A 17,898-nucleotide genomic window follows, 5' to 3' on the forward strand; every position below is an offset into this window, starting at 1 on the left:
CTCGGCGTAGACGCACTAGCGCACGCCTGGCCGCACGAGCTTCTTTACGCGTTCCCTCCCCTGGCCTTGATACCCCCCACTCTGTCCAGAGTGAGGGAGCACGGCCTCGCACTGATTTTGGTAGCTCCGCATTGGCCTGCGATGCATTGGCTGGCGGAGATATATCGGTTACTGTGCGCTCAGCCCTGGCAGCTCCCGCTGCGCAGGGACCTGCTGTCGCAGGGGGGGGGGACGGTCTTCCACCCGCACCCGGAACGCCTGGCGCTGTGGGCTTGGCCCCTGAATGGCTCAATCTGTCGGCTATGGGACTGTCACAGCGTGTGATTTCCACGATTCAGAGCGCTCGGGCCTCCTCCACTAGGTCTTTATATGACTGTAAGTGGAGAGTGTTTGAGGGGTGGTGTCACAGTAACGGCCACATTCCTTTTCAGTGTCCGGTAGGAGTGATATTGTCATTCTTGCAGGACCTGATTGACAAGCGAAAAGCCTTCTCCACGGTTAAAGTGTACTTGGCGGCTATCGCCGCCTGTCACGTGGGGTTTGGGAAGCGAACGGCTAGCCAGCACCCTCTGGTTTGCCGTTTTATGAAGGGGGCGCGCAGGCTCCTCCCCGTTTCCAGACCGCTGGTACCTCCGTGGGATCTGGCTGTGGTTCTGGAGGGACTTAAGGGCCCTCCTTTTGAACCACTGGAGGGAGCAGATTTGAAACACGTGTCTTTGAAGACTGTGTTGTTGCTGGCTCTGGCTTCGGCCAAACGAGTTAGTGACATCCATGCGCTTTCGGTACATCCGTCATGCGCTCAGTTCTTCCCGGGGGATGTGAGGATGATTTTGAGGCCCAACCCGGCTTTTGTGCCCAAGGTGTTGGGCTCATGTTCCCCTATTGACCTTGTGGCTTTTGCTGCTTCATCAGAGGGCCAGCAGTCACATGCGTTATGTCCGGTTCGTGCGGTGCGCACTTACATGGACAGGACTAAGGGGTTCAGGAGGAGCGATCAGCTGTTTGTCTCCTGGGCTAATCCTCATAAAGGAAAACCTGTCACGAAGCAGCGCCTATCCCACTGGATGGTGGAGGCGATTGCTTTGGCCTATACGAGTCAGGGTTTGCAGCCACCTGTGGGCCTGCGAGCGCACTCGACTCGGGGCTTGGCCGCATCCTGGGCCTTATTCAGGGGAGTCTCTGTTCAGGACATCTGTGCTGCGGCGAGTTGGTCCTCGCCTCTCACGTTTGTCCGCTTCTATAGGTTGGACGTCTCCGCGCCGTGCGTGGCACGCGCGGTTTTACTGTCCTGATGGGAGCAGAGTGTTTTTCCCTGTGGGTTGGTGGACGCTAGATAAGCTTGTCTGGCAATACGGGAGCTACCACATCCCATAGTGAGACATCGAACGAAATATTATGAAAGAGAACTTTAGGTTATTTACATAACCCCGGTTCTCTGAGTAATATGAGTGAGATGTCTCACCAGACAACCCTTCTTGCTTGGGCGAGTGAGAAGAGGTGCTTATCTTGAATGACGTGTTGCCGTCCGCCTGAGCTATTTAAGGTAGGTGGGACTACCTATGGCGGACGGACACGTTCACCAGCCAATCAGGATTGGCGTAATGAGATTAATGCTTCTGAGGGCTGCAGCGAGGCATGCATCCCATAGTGAGACATCTCACTCATATTACTCAGAGAACCGGGGTTATGTAAATAACCTAAAGATTTGAAAGCATCCTGCTGAACACTGACATCTTCCCCCAATTAACTCCCGATATCAAATGCCGACAATTCAGGATAGATGGAGCAGCGATACCACTGACAACAATGATACTTCAACGTTACCCAACGGCTGCTAACAAGAACCCTGAATCTTCCACAGGCTCTGACTATCCAGAGGCACTAAAGAACATCTAGTGGTCATCTCCGCTGACCTGCCAGTGCTTCTCTGCTGAATCAATATTTCCTACCTTATCCTGGAAGACCCCTTCTTCATATTCCTCTGAACTGTGCATCAAACTGGCAGGTTATTCTAGCAGGTTATTTCGGGACAAACTGAACGCACTCAAGTCTGGTTTAAAACACGAAGCACGGTCGAAAAATCTGAACGAGGTACTGACAGCCCCCGGGTCTGTTAGAACAACAGCTACTTGTTATTACTCCGTGAATATTGGGATCAGCGTAGTCTTGTCTGACATTGTGACAAAAGACGGCAGTGATTAGTGTTTGAGTTAACAGACAGATGAACATCATGCTCTAAATTAAGAAGTTATAATTTGTTCAGCATAACGGAGAGTTGCTTAAGAATACAGACAGCTTAACGGGTAGCAACATGGCAACAAGAGACCATTGATTGTTGATGAAATTCAAAGAGTAGTAGCAGTGATGGGAGGATAAAAAAAAACAAAAAAAACTTTAACCAAGTTAAATTTGGGGTTTGTGTTTGTGTCACATAGACAAAGCAGTGCAATTAAATCTGAAATATCTCCGACATAAAGCAAACTCTTGTCTGCCTTGTCTTCATGTACGACGAAGGACGTCACTGCTGTTCAGCTCTGTGAACATATCCCTCGTCGTTTATCTCCTCATATGGCATTCATCAACGTGCCATTGGCGCTTATTTCTTATTTTCATGGAACGAGGGCCAGAGGGTGGTCTTTCACCTTCATTAAGGTAGAAGCCTCAGTCTTTATTCTAAATGAATTTGATATGTCCTTCACTTCTTATTTGCTCTATCACTTCTTGTCAGTGTGTGTGTGTGTGTGTGTGTGTGTGTGTGTGTGTGTGAGAGAGAGAGAGAGAGAGAGAAAAGAGGGAGGAAATGCTTGACTTTGCTACCCTTGCAGGGACGACTGGGAATCCAGAGAGAGATTTGTGTTGTCTGTTTCCTCTGCCGTCTGGATCTCTTTCTGCTGTGGCGCTTTATCTTAATAAAAAGCCTGTTTGCTTGCCCTTTTGGTCCCAAATAAGCAGCCCGGAAGATTTTTTTTTTTTTAAGGCATTTCATCACAGGTTACAGACGGGACTTGAGAGAACCCTCTGTTTGGAGACTCATCTAATATGAAGACCGCAGTCCTCGCTTGACCAAACAGAAATTTGATTCATTTGGTGTTTGCTGTTGTGTGGGGAGGGAGGGGGGTGTATGGAGAAAGGGGGATCATCCAAGATAACCATTCCTTCAGAGGCCATCCGACTATTTCCTGTCGACCACCATCACACTCGAATCTTTGTTTCATTTACTTCTGCAAGTAAATCCACCGATTTAAATGTTTTTTTGTTTTTTGTTTTTTTAAATTTCAGTGATAATAGATGATGAGATCCTGAAATATGTAAATGGGCATTGTGATGTTTTATTGTATATATTATTGTTACTTTCCATAGAAAACAGAGGGTGGCTTTTATCAGAGCAGTCTGGCTGACCCAGTTAGTATCACTTACGAAACTAACTCATGATTTAAAGTGAAGGATTTTGTAGTTCAATATATCTCACACAGTCATTCATAATAGCAGTGTGATTAGCGCCTGGAATTACCTATTCAGTTTCATCTGATACCTGCCAGCCTTAAGGTACAAGTAAGCTTCACAGCTGCTGTACAAATAAAGAGAACATATCTCTGAAGGTCAGTGAGGAATCTGAAACATTAAATCAAAGTCCATGTGAACGCATCAGGTTTGTCTGTTATCTGCCGAGGACTTTTTGTCTAAAAAGAATTTTGTTCTGTGCTGTAACATCTTCAAATAACTTCATTTAATGTTAGGATTACATAAAAATCACTATTGTTTTAGAAAGGAAGTCCCAAAAAAGGCCTAAAAAAAAGTTTTTGAGTTGGCGACACAAATAAGAGAAACATTAAAATCTTGATACTTTGATCGTTTTCCACAGGATAGTTTGAAATTCTGGGCCATGGTTATATTAAAGATACCTTCTTGAGTTTTCACTGTACACAAACACAGTTTTGCTTGTTTCTCGTCACATACCGCCGCATGAAACGCTTTGCGCTTTTGAAGTCCTGATGACTTTATCCTTATGAAAACTGCAGCGTTACTGCAACATCAAACAGTTGTCATCCTTGTTTCTCCTCTCTTTCATTAGACTGTTGTCATTTTGATGGCACTGCTACCCATGTGCTTGCATGTGAGCCTGCACACAACAGTGCAAGGCAAACAATATGAAGACATGGTAATTAAAGCATCATAGTGCTTTTATAATGTAATAATAGTAGTCACAAGCAGTTTCTTAGCATTTCTGTCAGAAATATGAAAGAATCATGCCTTGTGTCATAACATATCAGTCAAACGTATTTTATTTACATACTGGTCTGGATAAAATCGAATTTTGTGAATGCAACCATGCATACAGAAGACCTTTAACCTCCAGCCGATGCCCTTCATTATCACAGCATACAATACGCAGCAACGTGCTATGCAAGTCACAGACAGAGCGTTATACCACACAAACACATTTTGCTAAACACAGCCTTGCGCGACACAAGGTTTCCATCTGTGCATGGGTTCTTTGATTAAAAGCTGAAACAGCAGCCACTTGAAATCCAATTAATATCCACGTGGGAATTTACATAACATAGAAACCACACAGCAAACGGGATTGTATAGAGTATGTACACACGACTACGATTTACAATAATACAATTTGTGAGAGCCTAAAAAGTCGTTGGCACCATTGTCCTTGTAATAAACTCATTTTAACAAAACACGTACTGTTTAATTAGAAAGCAAAGTGTTGATTAGCGAGTGTCAAAAAGCGCACGCTGATTCTGGTTTGCACGCTTCAAGTATCTGAAGAACATGATCGTTGAGAGTTTTACCAAGGAGCTTTGATAAAAAGTTGGGGAGGAAAAGGTGCTAAATATTTAAGCTCCGGTCTACCCAGCAGATCTTTGAGTGGCAACAACGGTAAAGCTGCTGCTGAAAGTAAAGCTGACAGTAAAGCTGTTTCAGACCATACAGTGCTATAGAACAATAATACCAGAAATTCTGATCAGACCAACAGAAGCAGGGTTAAACTGACTCACTATTTGGTTTTATACACTGTGTCTGCATCAGATTTGGAGGAATTTGGATTCAAACCTAATTTGGATAAATACAGTTTGTCTTTTACATCCACTTATTTCAGTCTAACCCCCAACGAAATGTATATTTTAGATATTTTGCAGATCAAAATAGTCACAAAATGCACCCCTGGTCACATGTTTTACCAACAAGCAAATGAAAAGCGATGAATTGTGGTTAAAAGTTCAAAGCAAAGCAAAAGTGGACTTCTAAGCGAAGGAACAATCCTCCATCCATGAAGAAATGTAGTGAACTCTCAGCGCCGTGGCTGGGAGGCTGCCAGGGGTTGCATTACTGTCGGCAGAAGACATTTCCATGGTAAGTAGGTACATGCAGGTTTCAGAGTGTCAAGGCGATGGAGTGAGAGGGAGGCTGAGAAGATTGGGGTGTGCTGCCAGGATCCGCCCATGAGATTAGGTTCAGTCCTTTTATTCATGGACAGTAGAGAAAAGAGAAACCCACTGTTCTGCAGACACACAATTTTTCGGGTTATTGTTAAGACGGATGGCGGCGGGGTTGCGGGAGGGGATCAGTGAGCAGCCAGGCAGACTGAGGGGACGTCACAACAGAGCCAGTTCTCTTTGAGATGATTTTCCCTCTTGTTTTCGCTCTGCCTTTCACTGTCCTGTCAGTCAGAGTCTCCTCAGATTGTGCTCCTCTGTGCAGGAGCCTTTTCTCAAGGTGATGTCGTCCACAGCCATCTCCCCGCTCCTGCCTCGCCCGCGCTCGCCCTTCAGGATCACCTGATGAAAGGCAGAACAGTACACACAGGGTCAGCCATCACACGATGCTCTACGATGAAAGAGGAACCAAGAATACAAACACCTCTCTTCACTCATTTCAAAAAGCTTGATTTAAATGCAGTGGTTGTTCTTATACTCACACTTTCTAGGCCTGTGCCCCATAATGTGATTTGGGTGTGCCTCCAGCCGTTCCCGCCTGTTCGACCCCACACTGCTGGGCTGTACTGTTTTCCCTTCTTCACAAACACTTGCAGCATTCCCACGTGGTGACCCGCCAGCTTGTGCCGGAACGACAGGCACAGGTTGCCGTCGTTCCAGGGAGGGGTGAGTGGGAGGACCAGTCGGGCCCCGCGTCCAGTCCTCTTGTTTCCCGCTTCAGGAATGGTGAGGTACCTCCCACCTGCAGAAGAAGTGATTACAGTCAGTTAACCAAAACACGCTTATATACACTTTCATTGTAAATGTGCGGCACTGAATTGTGTTGCACGCAAGAATACAGCACTAAAATCAGAATTGCAGCCAGCTTTGAGAAGAAATGCACTGAACCACCTTTGATATACTTAATAAAGGGTATAAATACTTATGAAGTGTGGTGCTTTTTCCTTAATGTTTTATTAATCGCCATATTCACCGGGCTCAGTGATTTACATATTATACATACATAATGTACAACAATATATCATCTAAATTTACCAGTTCATTAGGTACACTAGTGAAAACGAATACATTCTAATATAACAGGCCTGCACTAAATCTCCCTTCATGACTGTTATAAAGAAAGGTATTGATTCAAGTGTATGATCATTTTGGAAGAATTTAATTAAACCCTAAAATGATTCTGTCAAAATAATAGAAAAATGCGTCAGCACTACAAACCGCAGCCTCCAAAATGAAAACACAGTTGAATCAACAGCTCTTTCAGTCATTTTGAACTGAATGCTGAATATTTGTTGTATTTAGATGAATTTGTCTTCACTCGTGTACCTAGTGAACTCGCAGCTCAGTGTAAGTTTACATATTGCATTGATTGTACTGTATGTAGCGCGCTTCGTGGATTCAAACTGGAATAAAATTTAAAACAACTAAAGTTGAAACAACTAAAGTTGAAGCAGGACAAAGAGAAAATTAACTGCACCTTTCTAATTGACTAGATGAACAAATTAAAAACTTACTTATTTTCACTTGTCCACTAGCATTGCTTTGTTGCACTCGTGTATGTACAGCATTCAGAAAAACTGAACTGGTTTACTTATAGGATTATTCACAAACCTCCCAGTTAACAGTTATTAATGCAAACTACCGTCTACTCTTTTAAAATAAATCCTCATACAACCTGCATGGCTTATTGGTTTATTTCATTGCAAAGAGAAAAAAAACAGTATACTTGCTTTAAAGGGGAATTACCGTTTTTTACAACCTGGACCTTATTTCTGGCATAAAATAAGATCGTTTACTCACCCATATAACTTTGGTGTCATTTTAGTCCTTCGGAAGATATGTAGCTCCAGCAGAGCGCTGCGTATATCCATATAGTGGGAGTGACTGGGGCACCGAAACACAGCCTCTAAATAACGCATTATCTGCCGCAAAACTCGTTCATTTCACCAATATTATGTTATGATACATTAGTGCTATTCCCCCGTTAAGTCTGGAGTTACCTGTTATCATCATCCGGGGTCTGTAGATTGACCTACTAATCTCTGACCTGGATGATGTCATTTCTGAGCGCCGCGCACACCCGCGACAGTTGGCTTGTTTATCTGTAATTTGCTACTGCTAGTTTTTTGCAACACGGCTGAATATTTTTCCGATTCTGAGGTTGTGGACGACGACTTTGTTTATGATGGACGTCCTTACTGTCTTGAGCTGGAGTATATGGATGAGGAGTTAAATATCTTCCGAAGGACTAAAAATTAGACTAAAGTTACATGGGTGAGTAAACGATTGTATTTTATGTCCAGAAATAAGGTCCAGGTTGTAAAAAACAGTAATTCCCCTTTAAGTAGGAAAACAAATAATTTTTGTAATTTGGGTGAACAGAGCTTTTAAAAAGTAGACAGGATATAAATAGACAATTTCCAAACACTCGACCCACTTATGTTTCTTTCCTCTAAATACAGTCAGTTGCCAGCGGCAAATAGATATCTTGTATTAATTTATGCATTAGTTAGCGATAGTAGCGCTACAGTCTTAAAAAATTTAAAGGTGATAGAGCTTCTGGGTAGTAGCTGATTAATGCTGATGTATTTTTTTGCTTATCCTGCAGATCCCTGTATGGCTGGTGTTAACCACAGGGGGTGTAATAAGTATCTGCAGGCCACAGAGATTTCTGAATAAATTATGAGGCTGTTTCTTTCTTCTGTTTTGATGATGGCTGTCAAAGGACTTGATTAACAGCAAATAATTCCACGCTTCACACACACTGAAGTAAAAAAACATCAGCGTGTATCTATAAAGCACGTATCCATATCAAATGTTCGGATTAAGCATAACAACATAAAATGCAAAGTGAAATGTTACTAAGTCAGCACTTAGCTTTTGATTTATTGCAAATTATTTTCCTGGGAACGTACACGTCTGGGCAACAATATTTATTGGCTCTGAAGAGAGAGCACAGAGTTGGCTGAAATGAGGCCTCAGTCTGAACGTCTGGAATCGCACTAATAACGTGAAGACCAAGCCATTTGGCAGCAGAAGCCAGCAGTAGTTATTGTCACACTGTTTAGACCTCACGCTGCCTCTAGTCTCGGCATAATTCACCATGTCTTTTCCTCGTCTGAACCCAAACAAAAACAGTGTCGTGTTTCCGTTTAATGCGAGCCACAGGTATCACTGGTGGGTCACGTAATCCCCTCCTCATTTGCATCGCTTTGTAGCACTAATCTGTGGAAAAGACAGACTACTTCCCTCGAGTAATTTCATCTTGACCTGTAATTGAGTAGAACCGCAATGAGCTGCTTGGATCGTTTTGTGTGTGTTTGCACATGTGCGCTTCGACGAAGGAACGTTCTCATTTCCATTCGCTGACTATAAAACAAACCATTTTCCTAATTAAAAGTGGGCGCGTGACAAGAATCGACCGACGGCCTTCAAATACCTGACGGATCGGGCGTCGTCTCCCAGTGCAGGTCGCCGTCTTTGTCCCTGATCCAGCCACAGAGACCGTCGTCAAAGGAGCAGCTCAGATAGCCCGAGTCTGGACAGAACAAAACACATATTTCAGAGACGTGGTGGGTGCGCACACACGCACGCGGCTTCAGTCTGCTCTTTGCAATGCTTCACAGGAGCCCTGCTGTGTGCCTCAAACATCACCGGGAAAAGGCTCCTTCTGATGAAGATGATGACACAACGGAAGGGTAAACATTTATTGTAATGTTGTAGTCTCTGAAGAGAGCGGAGGCATTGAGGAAGCAGAAAAGGCGCTGCAAAAGTCTTGTGTAGACATGCATTCATCTAAAAAATTCAACAAATATTTATCTGGGTTGCTGGAATCGCCGGTTTCTGTGTTTACTTGTGTGAGTGCGTGCATTTCTCTGCATATAACCTACTGTATGCATGCCACACACTATAATAAACTACATTAAGGTTACAGCAGAGAGTCATAACGTTCAGTGACTGATGATCTCTTCCCTGGCGACGATGCCTAGACAATAACATTAAGGCAAAACAGGCAAAAAGCCGCTGCGGTATTATCCATGCATTGTTGTACAAATTGGTTCAAAGATAAAAATAACATCCATCATTTTGTCCCCGAAACAGTGCGTCTGAAAAAAGCTCCTTTCAGTTCATTTTCTGAGCCAATGAAAATACCTTCTCTCCTGACACAGTATATCAAATGATGCACTGTGGACCAAAATAAACACGCAACTAAACCATTAAGCAATTTAATCTGCATTCCATTGACACCGATAAATCACACTGAGCAAACATGACAGAAAAGTTCTTCTCTTCCAGCTTATTGTCGTTGCAGGAACTGCGTATTAAATATTACGGAGGATCCGAGCAGAGCACGGATGTTCTTCCAAATGATCAATTAATCACCCAAGCAGTCAAGCAATCAAGCAAGCATAATGTGAAAAGTGGAAAAGTCTGGCAGTGCATTCTGGGCTGTGAGCCATTATTTAAACGAATACAGCCAGATGTCATGTGTCACCTCCTGGTGGAAGCCCCATCAAAACACATCTGGTCATCGTAACACCTTCACCTCGGCAGCGCCGCTGCAAGCGCTGATTGTCGGTTTCATTTTGCCCGTGGCAAGCGCGGCTCGTCTGTCATCGTTTGAGCCCTAGGAGCAGATTGTCATGAAATGTGTTGCGTTTACCTGGGTCATCCTTGGCTTCGTCTGCTGTGTTGCCCAGCTCAATGTCAAAGTCGATGTCGAGGACTGTGTTGCCAGGGTTCCTAGGAACTGAGGAGACAGAAGCAGGTTTAGATTAACTAAGGTATTATATTTGTTTACCGGAATCTGCTTGTGGCTATTGTGTGGCTTTGTTTCATCACACAACACACAAGAATGAATCGATGTCATGGCTTAGCGCCTGCAAACTGGGCGCACATTTAATAACTGCGCGTGTAGCCACGCCAGAGGTCAAACGTGAATCGTAACGAGTAAAAAGGGGGTGTTTCGTCTGATGTCATGTCTGGACAAATGCTGCCCCTACACAGCTGAGAGCCTCGTTTCATGTCCACACGTACAGTACACAGCCAGTTCTGAAATAGACACTATCCTTCTGCAACAGGGTCACTTCCCAAAATACGACTGGCCGGGCTGCGTTATTTAAAGCCAACTGTGTGCAGCGTAGAAAATGTGTTTTTTTTTTTTCTTCCACCATAACCTTTAATAGAGAGAGATCCTTTGACCCTTATATTTTAATGAATGATGATGTCTTGTCTTGACCGGTTATTATGAAAATGTTCTTCATGAAACATTTCAGGATAAGATCCCAGTGAAATATAATCAGACAAATGATCAGTAAAACTATTCTCAGCATTTCCTGCTGTGTCTTTTTAACACTGTGAATGACGTTTAACCCGCACTTGAACTGCCAAGGCCTAGAATTTGTAACATGTTCCCCCTCCAGTCAGCCAGGGCATTGAAAGGGCCCATCCCCATGCAGGGTCGCAACCACCTGGCGGACTGCGCTGTAGTCTGTCAGTCGAAGGAATCTGAGAGCGGGTGGGTGGGTGGGGGCCACGCTTGCATCAAGCTCCCAAGCAATCCAAGGCATTTGGGTCTTGCTGCATGTGTGTCTGTGTTTGTGTGTCTGCGCTTTTAAGGAACGAGGCCCCCCGTGAACGCTTACATCCCGCCGTAGAGGTAGAGATGTGCTGAGTAAGGCGGCGGTAATCTGACGCTACGACAAGCAAAGAAGGAATGTGTTTGGCTACTATACCGTGGTTGGAATCAATTAAAAACCGTAGTTTCATACTTCATGTTCCTCTGCTGACGGTTTGAATGTTAAAAAGGCAGTTTAATTAATTTTCTTATGTATTTATTATTTATTTAGCAACTAGAGTTGAGTGGTGCTGATACACACACAAAGGAGACCGAAACTCACCCACATTTATACTCCTACCCTGGCACATAGATTATTATATTTATGCTGCTGCTGAAAATGCAAATTCTCTGAATTCAAAAGCCTTCAGACACCATGCCCTGGTTACACTGTGTGGTCCACAGACCTCATTGTCGAAAGTCTCCATTTGACTTTTTTGGAAAGTAGTTCAAATAAAAACTCGACTCATGGAAGGTCAGCAGATAATCCGGAGAAACTGGGGCAGTGTTTCCGCTTTGAGCTCTGCAAACAAAACCCCATTCATCTCCACTGAATCGAGGTGCCGGCAGAAATCAAGAAGAATACCTCAACCTTCGGTGCATGCAACAATGCCACGGCAAGACAGTTCTAGGTTAAGCTTTGCAATCCATGTGTAAAATATTACTTCGAATTATGTGGAAACTCTCACTACTAAACGTTGCTACCCTTGACCTTGTGTGGTTTATTTCATCCAAATATCTTGGAGGTCAGTGACACCCGCTGACGTAGGGTTTATTATGTTCAGCAAAAATGTTGTGCGTACGAATTTAATACCAGATCAGCAAAAAACGCTCCTTGATTTTGTACGTTTTGGAGACAAATACAGCACATTTCATCTTTTTTTCCGGACGCAGTCTAGCCAACCTACCCTCTGCTGACATAACATTACAGCCACTGCGTGAAGGCCGTGCATCTCCACAACATCTGCTTTTATGAAGCTTAGAAAGAACCTTTGTTTTAGCTTCACGTAAAAGCCTTTTTGACACCATCCTGCTGTATTTAAAGAGGGATATTAGTCTCAGTAGCTTATGCAGAAAGCATTAACCTCCTATATTCACCTGCATTTAGGGAAGTGTGCCTTCTTGCCGATTTAGATGAGCAGACTCTACTCTGAACTGGGAGGCAGTACGCTTAGCATAAAGACTGGCAGCAGGGAGAAGCCAGCTCACTATTAGCCTCTCAAAAGCTCACAAATTGGCACTGTGCCATTAATTATTGCTGAGAGTAAAAAAAAAATGTAGTTAGACTATCTACAGTTTTGCCATGTAACCAGCAGACGCTGCACAAGAGATTCTGCTGTTATAATAAAAATAAAAATATACTTAGAGAAAATATGCAAATACATATAATTGTCATTGTTATATTTCTGTTTTACATTTTATGTTCCAACACATGGTGGTAATGAGTAAAATGTAGGTAAGTATACACCGATCAGCCACAACATTATGACCACTGACAGGAAAAGTAAATAACATTGACCATCTTGTGACAATACAATATTCTGCTCGGAAACTGGCATTCATGTGGATGTTACTTACACATGTACTGTACCATGTACCTAGACCAAACCAGACACCCCCACCCTATAGCAATGACACTCCTTGATGGCGGCAGCCATCCCCAGCAGGATGCAGCCAGACACAGACAAACACACAAAAAACAGTTTAGGAACAACTCAAAAAACATGAAAAACAGCACAAGGTGTTGACCTGGCCTCCAAATTCACTAGATCCCAAACTGATCAAGTATCTGTGGGATGATCCACAGAGGCCCCTCCCCTCAACCCATAGGACCCAAAGGCCCCCACTGCCAACCACAGGACACCCTCAGAAGGCCCATGTCCATTCTCTGATGAGTCACAACTGTTTTGGAGGCACAAAGGTAGTGCATAATGTTATGCTTGATCAGTGTATGATTTAAATATGTCAGGCCATCCAGATCCAGATTTATGCGCAATGCATAGACATGAGAACGGTGTTGATCTTCATGATCTTCTAGTAAGCCTAAAAGTGAGTTTTTTTTATTTTAACTCACCTGAAAACAAGAAAATGTTAAAATACAATGTTCTCACTGGACAGAGAAGAAAAAGCTGACTGCAGGTCTGGGCGGAAAGGAAACTACAAAACTCTGAATTATTTCCATCTCCAGTACACGCCTGCACTTGAGGCAGAGCTGGAGTTTTCTTCACACCGCGGGGCTCTAATTCATTTCCGTCTCATTATTTGAATAATCACTCAGCGGCGTCGCTCCCCTCTCCCGCTCTCATTTTATTCCAACCACCTTCAGGAAGCTTGGCTTTCTAGGACTGCTCTGCCGTGGCGCAAACTATTAGATTGATATCTCCCTCAAGCAGTGCAGACAGGTGTTAAGGTAATCTTCTCTCCTCTTCCCTTTTTCTAATTATGCGATGCCATCTGGCAAGGTGAGTAAAGGAACCGCAGTATTTCACCTCGTAGTCTGCGCTTAGCTGTTGCTCCTCAACGTACGAGGAAGCGGCTTAAAGTTCGTTTTTGTGGTGTACCCTGACGTTTGCTGTGGCTATAAAAGCCACCGTGATTCCTGTCTAGTAAGTGTGCTGCTTGCTATGTGATTTTGGAGGTTACAACTTTTATATAATGTAGAAGGATTTAAAGTTTTTTTGTTGCACATATCCCATGAAAATACGAAAAACAAATACGCATTATATTTCCATCTCTAAATGCATTCCTATCTCTTAGTACCTTGTCTTTTAGAGATGATTCATACCGACTAAATAACTTCTTAAATCAACTGGACACAATTGAGTGAATCATGCGTTTGTTAGAGATTATTCCAGAGTTGCAGTCAACCAGAGTGCTATTTATAACCAGTAATCCCCCCTTTTGCATACGTTCAGCTAGGCTATCACTCAGCTTTAACATTTCCCATCCCAGTATAGTGCAGGAGAATGGAATGGTGACACGCTGTCACGCAGTGCGACTGTGCGGCACGCTGATGTCTTTTCAATAGTTATTTTTTTGACACAGATAAATACATCGGGCTTTTGATAGAATCCCCGTTAATGGGATCAGTTCATTCTTGCTTTTTGTCTGCCTCTGGAATTCATTTGTTCGAAAATACTGAATTCTACGAGCTTTATCCCGCACATACTGAAACGTTTACCTGCAGACTAATCCACTGCATTCAGAAAAAAAGTGACTGGAGCCTTGTTTGAGGCTTATCTTATTCCGAAACACTTTATTGTTTTGAAAAGGTGCATGCTCTGCAAGACGTAAGCAGACGATCGCTGTGATTGTTAAAGCCAAAAAAAAAACCAACCCTATAATTATTTTAAAATCCATCCAGTCATTCGGGTTCAATGAAGAACGCCAAACTAAAACAAAGACTGATGATGCATTTTGAATGTAATTGGTGTCAAAGATTCATGCTTGGCAGAGAGCACGGAGTGACATGTGGATAAACAACAGCCTGGCTGAGCACCAGTTTGTGTTTGTTAACCGAAGCCAAGAAGATAATTACCTTGAGAGGAAAAGATTTAAAGTGTAATACTGTGATTAGTGAGGCTAATTTATTATCTGGTTAAAACGGGCATTCTTCTTCATAAAATCTGTGTCACGCTTAAAATACTTTGAATTCCCACGTACGGAAACGACTATAGCGGGTAAGACGGCAGCTTCGCCACAGGCCTTTGCTAAGACTACTTGCATTAAGGCGCATTGGCGTCTGACTTCAACAGTTCATCAGTTCACAATAAAAACTGCCTCAGGTATTTAGTATTTAGAAGATAAACCTTATACACAATGCAGACTGAACCAACTGCACAGGTAAGTCACGCCCAATATTAATTTGACGATAAACATCTCCTTAAGGCAAGCATACACTCCTCATTCCTCAAGATGTTTCTCAATAAACATTTCAGCATCCACATGAAGAAAGGTGCAAATGTGCTCCAGCTTTGTTTGCAGAAACAAACTGATGAGCACTGTGAACCTATGCGTGCCAAAAGCCTGAGAACGAACAGGGCGCAAAAAGAAAGTTCACCCCATTATCAAACATCAGAAGCTGAAACGCGTTTATGCAAAATGTATTGTTACATAAGTCGTCTGAGCTGTTACAGCAGCTCTAATGAATGTAATTATATGAACAATATCTACTTCTATCTGTGCGATAAAATGCGCCACTCGTGGGGATGAACGCACGGAGAATCATCACTTGACTCTGGAGAGGCCCTCGGCTCCGTGGAGTGTTTTAGCTCGTTGATTTAGTTCTCCGGCTTTATTGTTCCAACTCGTTCTCACCGCCGCAGCCGGCCCCGTTTTCAGACAAGGCAGCTGTTTTCGAGCACTTGCGGCTGCACGCTACCTGCCCCGCGCCCGGCAGCAATCACTCAAAGGTAGCAGCTGGACATAAAGGAGCGTGTAGCAGCTTTAGAGACAAATATTCTCCTCCTGCACACATTAAAAGAGACGAATAAATCCTGGAGGAACATTTGCTCAAAATGAATGTTGCTCCTTTTATGGCAACAGATGTGTAAATGATTAACTGTTACTAACTGTTGTCTGCCAACAACTTTATGAAGTTTAGGAAGAAATGGCTACTTTGGGTTTGTATTGTGTGTTATGCTGCCACAAGTTTACTTACATCGATCAGCCACAACATTAAAACCGCTTGCAGGAGTAAGTAAATAACATTGACCTTGATCTCGTGACAATTCAATGTTCTGCTGAGAAACTTTTGGACCTGGCATTCGTGTGGCTGTTACTTAGACATGTACCACCCAACTAGACCAGACCAGGCACCCCCACCCCAAAAACGGTTTAGGAACAAGTCAAAAAACAGAGCACCTATCTGTGGGATGATCCACTAAACTTATGTTTGTCTGTGTGTGTTTATACAAGATTGCAATAAGGGATTTGACTGAATAAAATAAAAAGTTCTTACTGTAGACGTCCCCTCTCTGTTTGGTGACCTCCTTCTGGATGGTGTTGTCCACTGGTGTGGCCGGTGGAGGCGTCGGCGGCAGTTTGGTGGGAGGCACGGGCCTTGGCGGGACGTAGGGTTTGCGTGTGGGTATCGACGGCTTCCTGGTGGGGACAAAGGGCTTTCTGGAGGGAACCGGCGGTTTGCGTGGAGGTGGCGTGCCCCTCCTGGGAGGCGCCGTAGTCGTGGTGGTGGCTGCTGGCAGTCTGGGGATAACGGTGAAGATTCTCTTCGGAGTCACCGGCGGGCGGGCGGTGGTGGTGGTGCTCTCCACGTCTGGGATGTGGTTGTGATGAGTCGGAAGCGGTTTGCCTGGTCTCGGCGGGTCAATAACCACCTTTGGAATGGCTGAAATAATAAGAGAACGCAGACGGAGCACTGAAATATGAGCACTTAAGAGTTAATGAGGCGTAGAACGGCGGACTAACTGAGATGATTACCCTGACTTTTGCAGCAGAGGGCTTTATTTCATCTGCTGAGACCTCTCCTGATATCTATTAACTAAATGTTAGCATCCTAAAACAAATCGAGTGTCTCAAATCCCACTGATGCAAAGGAGTTCACGTTCACTCGATGGGACTGAAAAGAGAGAATGAGGGATGCCTGCATGGTTCCAGCAGTTCGAAAGCTCAACTACTAAGGTAGCCCACGTTCAGTGAATTTCTGCTTTTGTGAAATCAATATTGCTTTCTAATAGCAGTCTTCCTATCCGCTCATGTGGTCATCCTGATTAGTATTTCTTTGTGTACTCATAGCCAGAGGTGCTCTGGGTGTGTGGAATGATTTCTGAACTCATCAGGCTCCTGTGCCCCCGGGAGCACCCTCGCTGATGTCATTAGAGTTACACCTCCTTTTCCCTTGCCCCTCCACACACTGTGTGATCTGAGACAGATTGGGGGTGGGGGGTTTTTCATGCGGTGTGGTGGCTCATGAGGATTTCATGAGTGAGGAATGAGAGCGGACAAAGGCAAGCGGTTTGAACTCGGTTATTGCCTTCTCAGGTTTCAGGCAACTTTGATATGTGATACACAAATAGGATATTGCAACTCGACTCCCGGAGCACTTGTGCCTCTCGCCCTCTGGGCAGGTGACAGGGTGAAGTATTTGCAGGAGTCATCCTCTTTGCTTTATGGACTGTTGCAACAGTCGTGCCTGTCCGATGATTAAATAACTCTGGAGAATAAATGACTTCTTCTTGTCCACCAAGCCGCCGAGAAAAGTGCAGACACTCGGCCTAATGAACTGTGTGTCAGCAAACAGAACGAGACAAACTACCCGGGAAAAGAAGTATTCCACATTTCCCTCCTATTTTGGGCTCATTAAAATGGCCAGATTTCAAAAAATGGAGTCACTCTGGGGGCATGCGATAAGGGAGCAGGGTGATTTAAGCAATGACTGACAGCCAACACAAAGAAAGGAATTCCAGCCCCAGCTCTGCGGCTTGAAAGGCTATTCCTCCCTCTCACTTGCTTTCCTACCTTTCTGGAAAACACATGCAAAGAAAACAAAAATGTGAGGCCCCGCTCCTCCATGCAAAAGTGAACATCGGGGCCAGGGTTTTTGTTCTCAGCTCTTACGTTTACAGTCGTGGCCCATCCCCCTGTAGCCGCCTTTGCATTTGCACTTGTACGAGCCCGGCGTGTTGTAGCAGGTGGCAAAGCTGCTGCAGTGGCTCTGACCTAGAGAGCACTCATCCACATCTGAAAGATAATGGAAACGTAACAACATTCAGCCACCGGGTGCCAGTGTAAAAAGCTTCAGACATAACAGCAGAATATCAAAGACTAATTGCTTCACATCCACTTGAGGAAAGGCTCAAAGTTTATACCACA

The 17,898-nt window shown here is 44.1% G+C and overlaps 1 protein-coding gene across 2 annotated transcripts in view; it reads right to left on the reverse strand.

Annotated features, from left to right (window-relative positions):
* Positions 1 to 4,230: 4,230 nt before the first annotated feature.
* The window catches only part of npnta (nephronectin a), a 49,368-nt gene continuing 35,700 nt past the window's right edge, over positions 4,231 to 17,898 (reverse strand). For both annotated transcript variants that reach the window (XM_084568614.1, XM_084568613.1), the window contains 6 exons: positions 17,644 to 17,766; positions 16,028 to 16,414; positions 10,114 to 10,200; positions 8,890 to 8,988; positions 5,933 to 6,192; positions 4,231 to 5,792 (listed from right to left, as the gene is read on the reverse strand). In XM_084568614.1, coding sequence (XP_084424740.1) covers positions 5,682 to 5,792; positions 5,933 to 6,192; positions 8,890 to 8,988; positions 10,114 to 10,200; positions 16,028 to 16,414; positions 17,644 to 17,766 — 1,067 coding nt within the window. In that variant the 3' untranslated portion in view covers positions 4,231 to 5,681. The remainder of the gene's footprint in view (positions 5,793 to 5,932; positions 6,193 to 8,889; positions 8,989 to 10,113; positions 10,201 to 16,027; positions 16,415 to 17,643; positions 17,767 to 17,898) is intronic.

This window comes from Chelon labrosus (assembly GCF_963514085.1).
Source record: "Chelon labrosus genome assembly, chromosome: 2".
Taxonomy (NCBI): Eukaryota; Metazoa; Chordata; class Actinopteri; order Mugiliformes; family Mugilidae; genus Chelon; species Chelon labrosus.